Raw genomic sequence first — 18194 nt, forward strand, 5'->3', positions numbered from 1 at the left:
TTTACCCAACAGAATGGCTAAAGTTTCCTTACAAATTGTAATATCAAATATTATTGAGGAGACAGAGCAACGGGAATTCTCACATATTTTCTGGTAGGGTGTAAAAATGGCACCCCACTTAGCAAAAAACTGAGTTTTACAAGAAATTGCAATAATTGTTTTCCAAAGTAGTTGTGCCATTTTATATTTTATGATTCAGTAACTGTAGTCCTGTGAATTTAGTCAAGAGAAAAGAAAACATATGTCCACAAACAAACAAAATAAATGTCCATAGCAGCTTATTCATCACAGCCAAACACTGGAAACAGCCCAGGAATTCATAAATAGGAAAATCAATAAACAAGCTATAGTATATTTGTACAATCTATATAAAAGAACAAATACTGATATACACAACAGTATGGATGAGCCATAAGTGAAAACAGCCTTACATAAAGGAATTCATGTGGTATAACATTTGCATGAAGTTCTAGAAGAGGAGTGTCTGATCTGTGATGGAAAAAGTGGTTGATGCTGTGTATTGTGGGTGGAGTTGACTGATAAGGAGCATGAGAGTACTTTCTGGAGTGATGATAAAACTTTTCGCCTTGATGGGCATTTGGTTACAGGTACATGCCTTTGTCAAAACTCAGGAAGCGCACACTTCAGATTTGTACATTTCATTGTTGTTACATTTTATAGCTTTATGGGAGAAAAAAGCCTAAACAAATACTGAATTCTAGTTAATGATCTGCAAGATGAAGCATTAAGGACAAAGAAGATAGCTGTCTAACATTTACTTTGAAATGAATTAAAAAATCAGGATTGACGGATATATAGAGGGATGGTAAAATAAGCATAGTAAATGTTAATGGCACGCCACAGGTGGTGGGAGTATGGATGTTCACTGTAATATTATGTAAAATTTAGTAAGTTTGAAGTTTTTCACAATGAAATGTTGGAAGAAACAAAACATAAAAGGAATAACCAATGTGCTTTTATTTGTCTAGATTTCATGGATCGCTCTCTCTGACCATGTCTGTATTATATTGTCCTTCCATTTTCACTGCCTCTACTATTTCTCATTTTTTCCCAACTCTCACCACCAGGCATTTTTCTCCCTTAATAGCTGTCTCTTCAGGGAGCCTTCACCACTTCCAAGTCATCTTTTTCAGCAGTCAGTGGTCTCTGTGGCCCCCTCCCCTTTCTCTGCCAGCCAGTCAGGGCTCTGCGCCACAGCAAACACACTGTGTTGAATGAGAACACATGGTCCCTGAGTGGCAGGCCACAGGCACCAGTGCTGGGGCAAAGGCAGGAGCCAATCGTGTTTTCCAAATTGCTTTTGTTTTTCATTAGCTGTTATGCAATCCTGGCTGATTTCACCTTCCTTGCAAAGCTGAAATACTCAACAGGATTCTTGATTTCTGTGTTTGGACACTGATATCTTAGTGTGCAATGCTAAATTAAATCAAGTATTGTACGGTTCATTTACTAAATCTATTAGGCAAGCAAACACATTTATTAAGTCAGACCTCTGTTAATCCCAGCAAATTGGCCTTTCAGAGCCACTACAAATCCAACAGGCAGCCAATGGACTTCTCTGTCTCTGTGCTTTGTCCAAGCTGCACGGCTAGTCCACAGTGAGGGCTGTTAAAATAATATCTCAAGTCCTGCCTAGAAAGTAGGCTGCATCCCTGCCCACAGAGCATCCCTCATGTGCGACAGGTCACATGTTATCCACTGAGTCCAGCAAGATATTGACAAAGCTCTGAGTGACTATTTAGTTATGAGATTTCCACTTGACTAATGGAACAAGGAGCTTCAAGGATATCTTTGGATGCAGCCTACACCAGTTTCCCAGATGCAGTAAGACAAGTTAGTATTGAATATTATAAAATCTTCACAATATAAATGTGTACCTTGATAAAAAACTGCATTCTCAAATTAGACAGACTATGCAATCACTATGCTTGCCTTACTTAAGACCTTCTGCAGATTCTACAGTAACATGGACAAAGTGCTTATCACATGATGTAGAAAATGCAGACTATATAATCGTGGATATACTATGACTGAACTTATAAAAAGATCTAAAACACACACAAAGATCAGAAAGAACTAAAGCAAAATAGTGTGAACAGATGTGACTACAGGATTAATGTGAAGACTCACAGGGGAAAAATTTTTCCCTCACATGCACACACACACACTCAAACTCATCCGGAAGCTCTTCAAAAGCAAACTCACTTTCAGGTGTCACTGTCCATGAATCTTGTTCTATCTTCTACCATCCCATCCTAATCCTGTGGTTCTATAACACAATAAAATTCAGCCACTTATGTCATTCAAAGCCACCTGCCATTTATCCTCCTCATCTTTCAGTTTTTTTCTCCAATTCTTGCCCAAATGAATCCTCTGCTTTTTCCGAATCATTCTACACAGAACACAGCCATGTCAAAAGCCTTACCTTTGCACAAATCCCTTTCCCTCCTCTCTGCCTCTGTTCTATGCCGACAGCTTAGCACCAGCTTTATATATGACTTACTCCATGATTGACGGGAAGTGCATCTGTCACCTCCTAGGCTGCTTGACGGGCCAGTGATCCATTCCTGTTATCTTACCTCACAGTACCTGCAACTTCATGTTCTCAAAGAGATTGTTCTTAAAGACAACAAATGGAATTTACACAGCTTTGTATTCCTTACAACATCTAGCATAAAATACAGACTCTTGAAAAAGATCCAGGAAGCTACACATTTCCCTTGATAGGTCTGGAGGTATATGAGCCTATGGCTGGACTTCAGGAATGCGTGTGGTCTTCTATAAACTTACACATCACACTTGCTCACCAATCACTGCATGGGTGTTCATCTTGCCTCTGTGGAATGTCATCTTGAAGGTCAGGACAATGCTGCTCATGCTCTTCTAGTCCCACAAGCACCAAGAAAAGGGCTGGCTATAAAGGCAGGGGTCAACGATTCTCAGTGAGAGGTTGATTTAACTCAACCACCTGGGTGAACCTGTCTAATTCATTTAGTCACCACACACACATACACACACACACTGATGAAACCATTCCAAGTTCATTAGCCTGTTTTCTTTGTAAAATGGGGTAATTCCTCCATCAGTAATGGTCTAGTGGTTAAAGAATGTGTATGAAGAGCACTGTATGAAGCAGAACTAGAAATAAATGCTCAAGATTAGTATCAGCTCCTTTTAGCAGGTCATTATGCTAGTCAAAGGGAACCAAATGGCTCGAAAATCAGAGCCCTCGCAAAGACACCCAAAGACATTTATTTGCTAGTCAAATACATTGCTCACTGGATCAAACCAGTGGGCACTGTGGTTACCTTGATGTGTTTCTGCCACGTCTAGCAAAAAGCACTGAAAATGTACCTCTTTCAAGTAGATCAAATAACCATTCTTGGAGATGGGAAAGAAATCTGTGAAACCAAGTCAGACTTGCCACCAAGATGTAGATGCCATTGATGCAAATGATGAGCCCAAGAGTAATATGGTCAAGTGCTTAGACGTGTTCTAAGCACCTTACATACTGTTCTTTACTTAATCCTCAAAGGAATATCAGAGTGTAATTACTAATACTGTTACTCTGACATACAAGAACAAAACTGAGGCCCAGAGAAATTACATGATTGGACTATAGGCATACAGCAAAGAAGAATTTGTGTCTGGACCCCAACCCACATTTGTCTTATTTCAAAACCACTCTATTCCACTGCCCCTCATCTACTATTATTCTCTTGGTCCTTAGGGGACAAAACCAACTAGTAAGACCTTTGGGACCTGAGTATTTTGTGCAGCACTTCATGTTCAAGCTTATAGATGGAAATTCCTAGCAAAAAGAATATTCAGGTCACCATCAATTAAAAAACACAACAAACTATAATGTTATTTTGTAATTTAAAAAGTTCCCTCTCATAACATGGCATAATAGATGAGAAGATATGTAGATAGATATTTCAAGTAGTAATTCAATGATGTGCATAGATTAGATATTAGTCCTCTTGCTCTAGAGAAGAGAGTACTGAGACTCAGATCAGGTGATCTGTTCAAGCTAACACAGATGATTCCTTCATTAGAGAAGCAGAAATTAGAGTCTCCAATTACTTTGTTCACTTCTCTGTTTATTTATTTATTTCAGGCCTTAGTATCTGCCCTCAAAAAGAAAATGGCACAGGAGAGACACTGTGTCTTTGGTTCCTTGTGGGTTTCTAAGTAAATCATTGTGTGGATAACAGCTAAGAACTGCCTCCTTGCACACTGTGGTCTCTCAGTAAAGGTCACCAGGTCAATGAACACTAACAGAAAAGAATTCTCTGGCTTAACAGCAGAAAAAAAGTCTCTGGCTTAACAGCTAACACCTCACATCCTCAGAGCAGAAATGAACTTAAGAATCCTTGTCTTTCTAATTTTCTCCTCCCAAAATGATTTTCTCTCTTTGCTGCTTGCCGGAGGATTTTAGGGTGTGCAGCTTCTAGAAGACAGAGTGATGTCCCTAGAAGTATCCTGAGGCTGGACGGAGAGGGTGTGTGGAGATGGGAGTCAGGAGACCTGGGCTGTAGGTCTGGCTCTACAATTAACCAGCCTTTTGATCTTGGGACACTCATCTAACACAGGGAGCTTCGCTTCTTTATTGTACCAAATGGGGATCTTAATAACCTCCGTATGTATTGTCCTGGTGAATAATAATCCCAGAAATGCAAAAACACTATAGCTTATATAAAAACATTGAGCTGAAAGTACATAACATAAATAATGGAAACAGAAGAGGGTCTTCTGGGTCTATAAATCTAGTTCTTTTATCCAGCGGGCCTATTTCCCAGTTTAGAGGAAATAAAAAACAAATAAAGATAAAAATCTCAAAATAGAAAGCATCTAATTAACGAGTACCTAAGGTGAGACAAGAAGATGTATATTATTTTACTTAGTTTTCACAACAATCAAAATGACATAGGCAGTTTGCAGTTGAATGAATTAAACTTTAGGTCAAATGACTTGATCAAGTTCACACAGCCAGTGTGTAGCAGGGCTGGAAATCTAGCCCGTATCACTGTGACCCCAAGATCCATGTTCTCTCCATCACATCATGCTGTGTCCATAAAAAAGAGCAGGCATGAATCATCTCCCCCTTTTCTCTCCCAGGGGCTGAAGTTCTCTTTGGTCATCTCAAAATGAACACACAAAACTGGCATTGCTCCATTCCTTTCTAAAAGGAATTACTAGACCAGAAACTGAATATTTATTTCCCCTTTCTTTAGATAGCTAGCATTTCCAAGTCTGATATGATATCTTCCTTAAATTATTTGAAACAATGTGAAGGTCTTTCTAAGGTGGGCCATGCCAGATACACCAAGAATGACTAACGAAAATGCAAACAAAAACAGGAATTGAGAAAAACAGGAAGCCCTTAAATTAAGCCTAGTTACTCTCCACTTCTGGTATCCAAGGGTGGTCATGTCACCATCCCCGGTTGTTAGAGTAGGAGTATCTGGGAAGTCCAGAGTTTGGCCCCTTTAGTTCTGTTCTTTGAGATTTGGCAACAGCAGTACCATGCCTAAGAAGAACCTTGCTCTTAGCAGAACCCCTAGTAGGTCCTGATAAGGATTCTTTACATGCATGGTACCACTGGATTTCCACAGCCCTACGTTTAGATATCTAGTTCATGTTTTACAGATGGGGGTCACTTAATTTCAGAGATGCTAAGTGACTTCCTTGATATTATATGGCTAGTGAGTGAGAAGTCCAGGATGAAAATTCGATGCAACTAATGACATTTTAGAAATACTGATTAGAGGAGGAAAAGCAACCAGGTATGTAGAGCTTCTCAAAGTACTCTGCCTTCTTTAGGATCATTTGAACTTCCTTCCCCTATTCTATTAATGGACGTGGTGTAGGGAGGCATGTGGTGTGGATTCATAGCTTCATTAAGTAGTCCCCATTGCCCATGTCCCCAGCACCCCTGATATCAGCACAGAAGCTGGAGCATGGGGCATTCAGCACGGATATAATTAGACACCGATCAGAAAGGGGCGAACCTTCGTGCTGTTGCCAAACCACCAGAAATACGTAAGGGTCCCCAGTTGACTGGGCCACACAACCGCACTGATGTTGACCTCCTTATTTCTTATGGCGACAAATGGAACTCGGAGATGAACATGTTCCACAGGACCTGAGGGAACGAGGAAAACAATGGTTTATACTCAGTGTTTATATTCTTGGAAGAAACAAACTTTATCATATTCCCAGGTTCTTAGGCCCTTTACCATCATCTCTAAAAAAACAAGGATGAGAGACTCACAAATCTTGAGGGGTGTGTGCATGTGCATGAATCCTTGAAATGAAGTACCGCACATGGTAGGGAACTCAGATCAGGTTTGGATTTTCTTGAGTGACATGTGAAGTTAACTTACATATGATGAGCCCAACCACAAAGGCTTATGAACCTCCAGTCCAAGGACAAAGCCAGTTTACTAGACACTTAGGTAATAAATAGGCAGACACATAGCCTGTTCTGCGATTTGGGGCAAGTGCAGCCTATGGAGGGCTCTTCCATTAGCTTCCATTGTCAGCATCCTCTTTAACAACTGGCACCTGTGCTTGTCATCATTACTCAGCGGGTATCATTCAGAAGCTGGAAAGACTGTTTTACAAAAAGGAAAATGTAAATCTCCATAAATCCAAGGAAAAGCAAATGCCAGGTTCCCAAGTACAAAAAAAGCTGTTTGCAAAAAGTGACCAAACTTCTTTTTCCTCTCAGAAAACTGATAAGCAGCACAAAGTTCTAAACTAGCAAGTAAGAGAACATACACGAACACATACTATGCATAACAAATGAGGATTTTGAATTTATTTCTGAAATAATATGAGAAGAATAAATTGCTGATGGAAAATGTCGATGTGCCAGTGTTGCATTTATGGGGTAGGCTGGTTATTTTTTAACTCTCTGGTGGGGGGCTTCTCTCCCTCCTTTCCTTTTTGTTTTCTTTTCTTTCTCTTCCTTTCCCTTCTTTATATCCTTCCTATTTAACTAAATCCAATGGAAATACTCTAGCTGGCTGTCCACATGATGGTAGAGCACATTCTCCTCCTCTCCACCATGATAGTTTTGATGAGCAAAGTGACTGAAGGTCTCAGCTGCAGCACAGACATCACCATAGCCTCCTGGCCTGGGGCCTGAAGTTCTGCCCATAGATGGGACATTTTTCAGGCCACCCAGCCTTCACTGTTTACATCCTTTGTCATTCTGCAGACAACTCAGTTTAAAGGGAAGAAAACAGATGGCTACTTCTCATCCTGCTGTGGTTTAAATTTAGCTGTATGATCGTTTCTTCTATCTTAAAGAGTCTCAAGCCCACACAGACTATTACCCTGTCCCCTGCCTTCTTTATCATTAAAAAGAATGTGACATGTGGATATCAGAAGTACCATAGAATTAGTTATGGTTGGCACTATTTCTACAACCACCACTACCATACTGTTACCGTTCCATGTGAATCACTGGGTAGAAAGCTCAGGAGAGTGGGCATGCTTCTGAGTCTCACTGCGCATATCCTGTGTCACAGGTAAATAATGATAATGGGAGAGAAGGTGTTTGGATAGGGACTACTGTTTGGGTGAGGAGACCAGCCCAACCTGCTTGTTACTCTCTGACTTTCTTGCCTGAGTCAGCACCAAGTGGTCAAGAATCTGTATATCTACAACTTGAAATACTCTCTACGTACAGCTCTCTGACCTGATAACAGATATACAGCCCCTCAAGATTCCCTCCAACAAATAATTTCACCTTGTCACTTCAGAAACACATTCAGCTGAAGGTCTGATTATTTAATATAGAAGTTGTTTTTGTATGGTTTGATTGTTGGTGAGAGTAAGCACAAGGTGTGAGAAAACCCTGGCCACTCTTATTGCTTTATTTACTCATGTTGAGGAGCTTATCTGATTTATGTCTCTCTCATTGTTTGCTTTTTGCCGGTCATTAGGGTAGAGAGTGAGGTGGTAGGACGGCATCCCTGGGCAGCCCATGTCCTCAGAGGAGGATAAGAAACCTGTGTCTTCCCTGAACACCTGAGACCTTCTCCAGGCCCAGAAACAGACTGTGTTTCTTTCATTCTTCCCTTGCTGGAAAAGGGGCCCCTTTTATCCACAGAGTCATAATGCTCTGGTTCCTCCCTCTCCCCCTCCCAATGCAGGAAGCCCACTTCCTGGCCAGCTCATGGGAAGCCTGAGTTAAGCAGTGATACCTAATCTGTGTGGTACTTGGTCACCCAAAAAGATAAAAGGAGAGCTCCTCCTTCCTAATCTCATGCTAAACACAAAAGGGTGGGTTTCTACGGAACGGAACACCATCAGACATGACCACCTTTTTTCCAACTTCAGGACAAGCAGTTTTGGGGAAAATGCAATCCCAAAGAACAACACGTGATAGCTTTTTAGGGCAAAGAATCTGAGCCAGAAGCTCAGCTTCAACCTTAGAGACAAACCACGGGTCAGGAAGAAGAGAGCTGAATGATTTGGGGAGGAACAGAGCACACTCCTAAAATCCTCACTGTCAAAGAGGGCTCTTTTTGATAAAAATCTAATAATCTGTGCGAGGCTGGTTATTATGGGCGGCTAACAACTACTTTTGTTAGCTAATGGCCCAAGGTGAGGCCAAGAGCAGTTTCCACTACAATAACTGTCTGGTAAATGCAGCCATGATTGATTTGGAGGGAATTATGAGCACGATAAAAGTTTCAAGGAACATTTCCTCCTTCACGCACATAACCCACCGTATAAACCTGTTCCTTGCTGTTGTGTTTTTTTTTTTTTTTTGCCACTAAGTCACACCGGTCTTCATGCCCTGCAAATAAGGCCCACTTTTGACAAAATTAGGAATGAGGGTGGGGCAGGTCACTGGAATAAAGTAAATTTTCTTTGCCTTTTTTTTAAACACAGCAGAAGTGTCCTGCAGAAATTTAAGGGGAAACACTCTGTAATTACTGTAACAGGTAGTATTTATCAGGTGCCAACATGGATGCTAAGGGGCATTTTGTACACTGTGCAGAAAAATGTTAACATACACCTGAAATTGCTATTCTTGCAAAGACCTGTGTGCAGGATTGGTCCCTTGCTGGTTTCTGGGAACTTGGCTCTGGGAGTGTTTCCAGTCAACAGTGAACTGTGAGTGGTTCATTCTGCCTAGACTGATTTTGCCAACAAAATAGCTTATTCCGAAAACCTCCTCTCTTAGGGAGTCTGGAATTTTGGCATATGCTAAGCAGAGGAAGGCTACCTGGCCAGTACCCACTAAAAGCCATGCGTACTGAGTCTCCAAGGAGCTTCTCCGGTAGATGGCCCATCACGCATACTGCTAGAACTCACTGCCGGAGGAAATTATGCACAGGGAGAAGGTTCTCAGAAGCTTGCACCCAGTTTCCTCCCGGCTTTGCCCTGTGGCCCTTTTCCCTTTGCTGATCTTGCTTTGTCTCCTTTCACTGTAAGAAATCACAGTCTTGAGTATGACTGTATGCTCAGTCCTCTGAGTCCATCACCAAGCACCAAAACTGGGGGAGAGGGGCTCCTGCACATACACATAATCCAAGTAGATTCTCATAGTCTCCCTATAATCCAAGTATTAAAGATGAGGAGTCAGCAGTTTGTAAAGACTAAGAAAGTTGGCCAATATTAGACATTTAACAAAAAGATATGATCAGAATTCAAGCACAGCTGTTCCTTGCCCTAAAACCTTGTATACCACCCCCATGGATATCTGATCTGGAACTTCGGGCACAGAGTGGTTGGGGTAGTGTGTTATCACCACCTGAGCAACTGATGACCCATTTCTAGCATACCTGCCCTCCCCCACCAGAATGTGAACTCTGCAAGTAGTATCTGTATTGTTGTCCCAATATAGATGCCATATATACCAATATATCAATATAGGTGGCATACCATGTACCAACTCTACAGGGTCACATCCGTACTGTACTGCGGTTTCCCCAGTGCCTAGCAATGCCTTGCATATATTAAGAACTCAACAAATATTTGTTGAATAAATTAGTGAATGATCAGGTGTTTGATTTGTGCTTTCTATTTGCTGTTACAAAAACCTGTGAAGCATGGTACCATTACAATGAAACCATTTAAAAACTGGAGTGCAGAAGACCCAGAGAAGAATTCATTTATCTCATGGCTACACAGCCTGGCATCTTTATGGTTATAACTGATCTATAATTCAGGTCTTCTCCCATGTACTTCCCTTATCACTGTTGGTCCTTGTGCTATTATTGTTACCAGAATTCTAGGAGACTAGCCAGCTTGCTGTTTGCCAGGGCCTCTTACGTTTGGGTTGTTTATACAGAGGAGTTTATATCATCACTGAGCTGTTATTAAGAAAGCTGCTCCTTCACCATATGTAGCATATTACCCACCCAAAAAATATTGTGGGGTGTATAAATAAGATCTGTTGAGTCCTTAGACCCATGAGCATAACTGAAAAAGGTGTGGGGAACCAGTTCCAGCCCCATAACAACATCTCTTTGACCCAAATCAGCAAATGCACAAAATGCATCCAGCGTAAACAGAATACCTGGGAACTTGAGCTGTTGTTTTGTTTTGAGGTATGCCAAGGAATAGCTAATAGCAAAGAAACACATTCTAGGACAACAAAAACATTTTGGAGAGTTCTCAGAACTGTTTACAATAGGCATGAACTTGCAGTAACCTTGGATGTAGGAAGTAAGTTCTTTTGTGTGTTCAGTTCTACAATTAAAAAAATATCTAAACAATGTGCTTCTTTAAGCCTTCTATGGCTCTTCCAAAAGAGATTAACAATTAACTTGGATTCGTGCTGCCTTCACTCGTAGTGGCTTGAAAATGAACCTGTGGCTGTGAGCCAGATAAGTTTCCTCTTCCTCTGTTTTTAGGAGTCGCCAAAGCAAAGGGAAGGACTTTTCCCTGAATGTGTGCCTGCATGTGTACACCTACATCAGAACCTAAGGGAGCTGAAAAGGAGGGGCCAGTTGGTAATGTTATCCAACCTTTCAGAGTAATCAATCTACTTCAGTATCTGGAAACTCAGAAACACAGAGGAGCACAGATCTCCGTCACTGGGGCTGGGTCATCATTTGGAGTAGTAGTTACACCAAACCCAGCCTTAGCTCTGAATCCCAGGTGGTCTGGACAGAGGGAGTTGTCCCCTGGGAGGGAAGTAGGAAAGGGGATGGCTCATGCTACTTACAAACCACGTGCAGGAAGAGGACGGCTGTGTCTGAGCCCAGGCTGTTCTCTGCATAGGCTGTCACCTGGAAGATCCCTGCACTCTTGTACACGTGCTTGACGCCATCCTCAATGGGGCTGAAGTTAGCATAGGACACGGCGATCCCATCCCCAAAGTCAAGCTGGATGTTTGTCCTTTGGAGATCACCCTGCAGGGGGAAGAGCAGTTGGTGACTCCTATTGGATGCTTGATCCTGTGCCTTCACTCTCTAAGGACCTATGGTCTCTCCCCAGGGGCTGAGTCACCCTCAACACAATCACCAGACTCCTATTTGCTATTCACTAGGCACTATTGGCAGACACTATGACTCTGTCCCTGCATGCCCAAGCTTGGGGCAGCCTGAGGTGGTTGACACTGGCAAGAGGGCATCAGGCAAAGCCTCAATGAATCTCTGAAGTGGGGAAGCCAAGGGCTCCCTTCTACACATGGTCAAATTATTTCTCTTCTGTGTCATAATAATAAAAATGCAATAATAATAACAGCTAACACTTACAAAGCTTATGTTTGGTTTCATACAATTAATGTACTCACAACTCCATAATGCAAAAAGTATTAACTATTCCCATTTCACAAGTGGGGACAAAAATTAATTAATTAGACCAAAGTTTCACATCTAGGAGTGAAAGAGCCAACTTTTGAACCCAGGCAATCTAGTTTCCCTAGTTAATGCTGTCTACTACCATGCTGTAACTATCATTGTTCCTAGTTTTAGTACTTTTTATTATGTTCCTAGAAGTATGCTAATCACCTAACACATATACCAGCACCTTCAAAATAATTCTGAGGTCAGATGACTATTCCCATTCTACAGATGAATAATGAATGCCAGCCAAAATTACATCTGGGTTCTGTTGTCCTTGAATTTCTCTAAAACCTGCTGAAGCCCCCTATTGCCTGAATCATTTTCTGAACAGCCAGCTCACAGTTGTCTCTGCCTCTTGGAAGCAAAGAGCCCCTGGGTGTGCCTGAGGATGTGAAATACTAATGGTTCAGGTGAGCACATGTTCCTACCCCGAGCCAATGCTCAGCCTCTTAGGAGTAAATGCTGAACTCCATCCTTGCTGTCCTTCCCCCCACTGTATTGGGACAACACTTTGGATAAAGGCAGTTGGTCCTGACCATAAAACAAGAATCCCAGATGAAAAAGAAGAACCAAGTCTCTGTTAATTTACAAAGATGGTTGATGGAATAAAAAGAGAAATATATCATTTTGGAATTATGAGCCAATCCTGCTGCCTGGTGAATATGCGTTGATTTCAGCTTCTGTCTCTGTCCCTTTCCCTGTGGCAATCCAGATGTGAGCAAAATATTGATAGGTGCTTCCTTGCCCCCACACAATGTCAACTACCCTTGAGTTTATGAATATAAATTAAAGTGGAAATGAACAGGAGGCAATTCAAATGGATAAGATCCTGGCTCTTCACACTCATTCAAAAGAAGGTTTTTATAGCAGTAGTCTTGGAGACTCCCTAGTGGAAATGTGATAATGACCTCCTCTGCATCTTCAAATCCTTTAATTCAAGTGCCTAGTGTGGATGAAGGCTGAAGAATCTGTCAACCCAGGATAAGGAAACTTTACTGTCCTGTCCAGTGTGGGCCAGACTTTAATGGTTTCTAAAGTAGTCACACTTGGGGGAAAAACTCCTGGCCTGCTTTGGGCTCTTTCCAAGATCTCAATAGCAAAGTAATTTGCATATAAATGTAGAGGGCTTGGTAAATCAGGCAGCTTTCTTGCTCCATGACCTCTGCAAGGAATGCCTGAAAATGTCCCTGGTTTGGAAAGAGATGAAATGGCTCAGATAGGGAGCAAGAAGCACATGACAGAGCGATTCCAGTCTGGAATGAATGAATGCAGTCTGATTTCACTGCCCAGACTGTAGAAGACACTAAGAAGTGAACTAATGGAGCAGGTAGCTGACGGAAAAGCAACCATATGACATTCCTTATAAAAATAAGTTTAAAAGATTTCAAGAATCTTCCTCCACCTCTCACTCATACTTAGACCCTCAGAAAGTCTTGTGAGCTTTTCTAACCACTGGGGTGAAGGGTTAGAATAAAGCAAAAGGGGCTCCTGAAAGCAGCAGAAAAATGTGAACTCCTATCTTCTGGCAAAGTTTACAGTACGGCCTTATGGGGACAGACATTCCTTCAACAAAGCAGGCCCTAAAGGGGAGCCTCCAAACATGCACCCATATCTGCCTCTGCCCAGGGACAAGTGGGCCTCCTTGCAGCCTGGTGTCTGTTGTGGGCTGAAGTGGACAAGGGCCTCTGAACACCAGAGCCATCTCCCACTCCTTCTGTCTTCTCCCAGAAACCTCAGCATCTCAGCATGGCTTCAGGACGGGGGCCTGAGGGAACATGGGGTCTTTCTTCCCACTTTGGAAAGAGGGAATGGCCCCCCCGTGAGCTCTGACCTCAGAGAGCCCGGACAGCACCTACCTCCTCCATGAGAATGACGAAGGTTGCGTTGTGCCCCTGCTCTGCCACCAGGCGTCCGTCGGTCGTCAGCACGTGGAGGCCCCGGGGAGCTTTGCCAGGGCACATCTGGGCCTTGGCAGTGTACTTCTCCCTCAGCCCGTCTGTGCAGTTGTTGGACACAATCCGCCGGTACCTGGGGGGTATTAGCACTTCCCAGTGGTGGGGTTTGTGCAGTACAGGGGTGTGTGTGTGTGCATGTGTTAGAAAGAGAGCAAGAAATCAAGAGGGAGACAGCTATTTCACACAGCTGCTCCTAAAAACTGAGTCTCAGAGAAAACAGCCGCTTAGGAAGCTAAACAAAACCTGAGGAACCACTATGCCTCCATCTCAGGAAGAGTAGCTCTTTAAACATTATTAATGATTCTACCTGGTGAGCCGTGGATCAGACTGGCATCTAAACTGGCCAAGAAAATCAATGTCTGACTCATAACACAAGACAGGAGGAGGCAGACGCACCAGACTGGGGAAGGAAGAACAGCAGGGGCTCCTCTGTGTGAGGGAGGGACTTGCCTCTACTTCCCTGAGGCCATCTCGGAAGGTCAGACTCCTAACCCTGACTAATCAGAGGCCTCTTCCTGTTTTCCCTCCACCCACAGGACCTCAATCCATCCCCTGATACTAACAGTCCTTCTCTGGAGCCACCAGGGTATTATAGAGCACATTTTCTCTCCTTGCTAATATTTCACTTCCCACTTAACACAAATGTCAGACTAGACACAGCAGTCTGAAACTCCTGTTCAATGCTGCTGAGGTAAAATGACCTCAGAGAAGAAGTCAGCATGAGAAAACATCTCCATAAAGCACAGTGTCCTTCTTGGACAAGGGCATCTTTGTGCACAGTGATGCCATATCATTTAGTTTGACCACCGACCCCAGCATGAGAAGTCAAGCCAAGAGCTTGCCCACAGCATGACAGACATTATTGCTAGGCATATCCCTATCTATAAGGCTGGACAAAATCAACATTCTGGTAAAACCATGTAACATAAATGCACCACCACCACCACCATCTTCACCATCACACCATGGCCTCCTTCACCCTGTAAGTTAGGCATAATTAACCAGCCCATCCCTGTTGCCTTCTTCATGGCCTTGAAAGCAGATTAAACCAAATTCTGCATGAGTGATATTGGTCCTCCACTGTACCTGCTATTTCCCCTGCCTCGCCATCCCCCTACATACTGCTGAACTACCAGCCCTACATATCCATCCAGACACCCCAGGAGGATGTGACCACAAACGTTGTATGCAGTTTTTGCTTCAGTGGAATTATACCTTCTTGTAGATATACATTATTTTTAATTGCCAACTGAGCTCATAACAGGTCTGGAGCTGTGTCGTCCAATATGTTAGCCACTCTCCAGCTAGGTCTACTGAGCACATAAATTGTGGCTAGTGCTTCATGTTGAAATGGTAATATTTTGCATATATTAGGTTAAATGAAATACATTATTAAAATTTACCTTTGTTTTAACTTTTTAAATGTGGCTAGTAGAAAATTTTAAATTATATATGGGGCTCATATTACAGTTCTTTCAAGCAGCACTGGTCTACATAATCAAACTTTTGTAATCAATTTATACTTTCTTGTCGACCTGTAGTCACTTACAAGATATGTAATTTTTACTTATGATAGACACTTTGGTGGGTACCATATACTGATACCAACATGATATCATCCACTCTTCCTCTTCAACCTCGAATGGCCAGCTGGTTGACAATTCGTAATATAAGCCACTTTTAAGCAACCTAGAAGTATGTGGAGACATTTGTAATAGCTCATTTTAAGAAATAAATAGTCTTTCCCTTTCACCAGCCTGATTTCTTTGGTTGGCTTTTTGGCATTCTGGTACACCTACTTTGCTTACAATTGAGTCCACCAAAACATGTCCCATAATCAAGTGTCCTAATGTAATTCTCTCCCAATTATGTCCAAGATATGCTCAGCCTGGGAATTTGGTGGCTGGTTGATCACTTGTACCCATTATATTCCTTCCTCAAACTTCATGGCACTTTGTTCTCTGACACCACGTATCTTTATGTTCTTGTTGCTGAATCCACAGTTTGAATGGCTTAAATCCCTAAACCTGACACTGACAATAAAATAACATCAGAAGTCCTTAACCCCAGCTCAGGCCCCGGGATAGCCCCCTAAGAACCAACTATTTGACTTAAAAATATCATGTTTTTCATGTTACGTGTTGAGTAGCTCAGACCACTCAATGCATCTTGCCATCATGTTTGTTTCTCCTCGGTAGACATCATTTGGGTGGACAGTACCTACTACTATTTTACAACCACGTAGTGTAAAAGTACTGAAATGGTGAATAAGTTGTGTGAGATGGCAGAAGGTCCACTGGAAGAGCTGAGACTGAGACCCAAACACCCTAGTCCCTTACTACTCAGAGAGCAGTTCTGGGACCAGCAGTGCTGACATGGTGTGGGAGTTTATTAGAAACAAAGAATCTCAATTTCACCCCAGATCTCCTGAATCAGAAGCTGCCTTTTTATAAAATCCCCAGGTGATTCACAGCACATCAGAATGTGAAAAGTGCTGTCTTAGACCACCAACCCACTTTCCAAATCTGTTCTGTGCTATGGAGGGGGTAAAGGAATTGGGAAGGCAACAGATTTCCACTGAAAAATGGTCCAAGCATCTGAGTGAGTAATTGATAAGTGAACACAGAGGGAAACACACACATAATTTGACAACTACAGAAAGTGTGCCTTGCTCTTCTTATTCCAGGAGCACCTAGGATAGGACTTCTGAATTTTCATATTAAGTTTGCAGCATCATTCCTGAGAGCTTCAGTGCATCTATTCCTAGAGGATGCTGGACTATGTGCATACCATTTGGGATAATCTATTTCCCTTGAAGCCCAAGAAATAAAATGGCATCTCTTTCTAGAAGAGAAGTTCCCGCCAAAACAAGAGTTATGCTGTCAGAGGCAAATGGCAAAAGGTAATGAAATCTGGGTAATCAGAAATCTCTTCTGATGTTCTGAAAAAAAAATCACCTTTAGCTGAAGAACTCAGCTTGCCCCTTGCAAACAAACTCTATCTATACTCTACCCTGTTTTAATAGTGATGCTCCCATTTAAAGAAAGAGATTCCAATTCGGGAAGTAGGAAGACAGTGAGTGGAGCTCCTTCAGGCATCTTACTTACCCAGTGCTGTTAAGGTAGCTTTGACCAAGGCTGCAGTCTTTTGACAGGGATGCTGGATTATACCAGAAAGCTGGGACACACTGGCTGTCTCCATGTCTCTCATAGCCATAGTCACTGTCCGGAAAATGAATATTGCATACTGGTATCAATGTGCAAATGCTAAAATACTTGTAGACACACACACACACACACACACACACACACACACACACACACACACACACACACACATATACCCCTATAGCTACCCAAAATACTGCAGCATATCCTTTTAAATATCCCCAGTGAGGGCAAATATTCATACTTTGAGAATGGGTTTTCAGATTTAGAAATAACCCCAAGTCATTTGGAGTCCAGCCTACAGAAGAAATGGTGGGTTATCAAGTGAAGAAGACAGGTAAAAAATGGTATGGCTATATACAATGTGGCAGGTACAGAGGCTTGGGTGGGTGTGAGGGATCCTATAAGCTTAAAAGCACATCTTGGATCACAGTGGGATTACTGAAATTAGTAGATGAAAACCAAGAAGAAGACTTTCAAGATCAAGATTCATTACTGTGTTAAGATTCCACATATGTTTTACCAAAATTGATTTCATAGATTTTGTTTTCATTTTTTCTGCAAATTCTAACACACACATACATATTTGCCTTCACATATACACATTCAGCCATTCAAACTCTTCCCAACTATATATACCAAAGGACCCCTGTTTCCCTAAAAAAATAATAAACCAACACCAAAACTAAACTGTAGCTCTTATCCATGTTTTTGTAGAAGCCTACGCATAGGTCAGGTATGAGTCTCTTCTTTCCTCGCCATTGCAAAACGAGGAAGTAACAGACCAGACGGGAGGGGAGTGTCCCTGTCTGAAATCTGAGTGGTGTTGCCTTACTTCTTGGAGTTTCACAAAGCTCCCAGCTGCACAAATGTCAGGGTAGAAAAAGAGCAATAAAGTAATTGCTATTACTCCTGAAACCAACCAGCGTCATTGAGGGTGGCTTCACTTAGCAGGAGAATTCACGCTTCTAAGTTAAGCATCGAAGGGTTTCCTGAAACCCACAGATAGGCCGGACATTTGAATATTATTCCATTGAATGTTAATGAAACATAAAACAGCAAAGTAAATCACTCTCTCCAGACCACCCCTCCTCTAATGTTTCTGCTTCCATTTTCTTTGAGCCAAGATTTAATTAAAGTCCAATGAAAACAGAGGCAAATTGTCTATGAGTATATATAGGATAGATGAAAGGGAAATAGGAATAAAAGTTTAATTCCACATTTATTTATCA

The 18194-nt window shown here is 42.1% G+C and overlaps 1 protein-coding gene across 4 annotated transcripts in view; it reads right to left on the reverse strand.

Moving 5' to 3' along the window:
- The window catches only part of SORCS3 (sortilin related VPS10 domain containing receptor 3), a 561511-nt gene that overhangs the window by 25715 nt on the left and 517602 nt on the right, over positions 1–18194 (reverse strand). For all 4 annotated transcript variants that reach the window (XM_073240462.1, XM_073240460.1, XM_073240459.1 and 1 more), the window contains exons 17-20: positions 16903–17016; positions 13697–13868; positions 11219–11405; positions 6036–6169 (exon numbers count right to left, since the gene is read on the reverse strand). In XM_073240462.1, the coding sequence (XP_073096563.1) occupies positions 6036–6169; positions 11219–11405; positions 13697–13868; positions 16903–17016 (607 nt within the window). The remainder of the gene's footprint in view (positions 1–6035; positions 6170–11218; positions 11406–13696; positions 13869–16902; positions 17017–18194) is intronic.

The sequence above is a fragment of the Manis javanica genome, chromosome 7 (assembly GCF_040802235.1).
Source record: "Manis javanica isolate MJ-LG chromosome 7, MJ_LKY, whole genome shotgun sequence".
Lineage (NCBI taxonomy): Eukaryota > Metazoa > Chordata > Mammalia > Pholidota > Manidae > Manis > Manis javanica.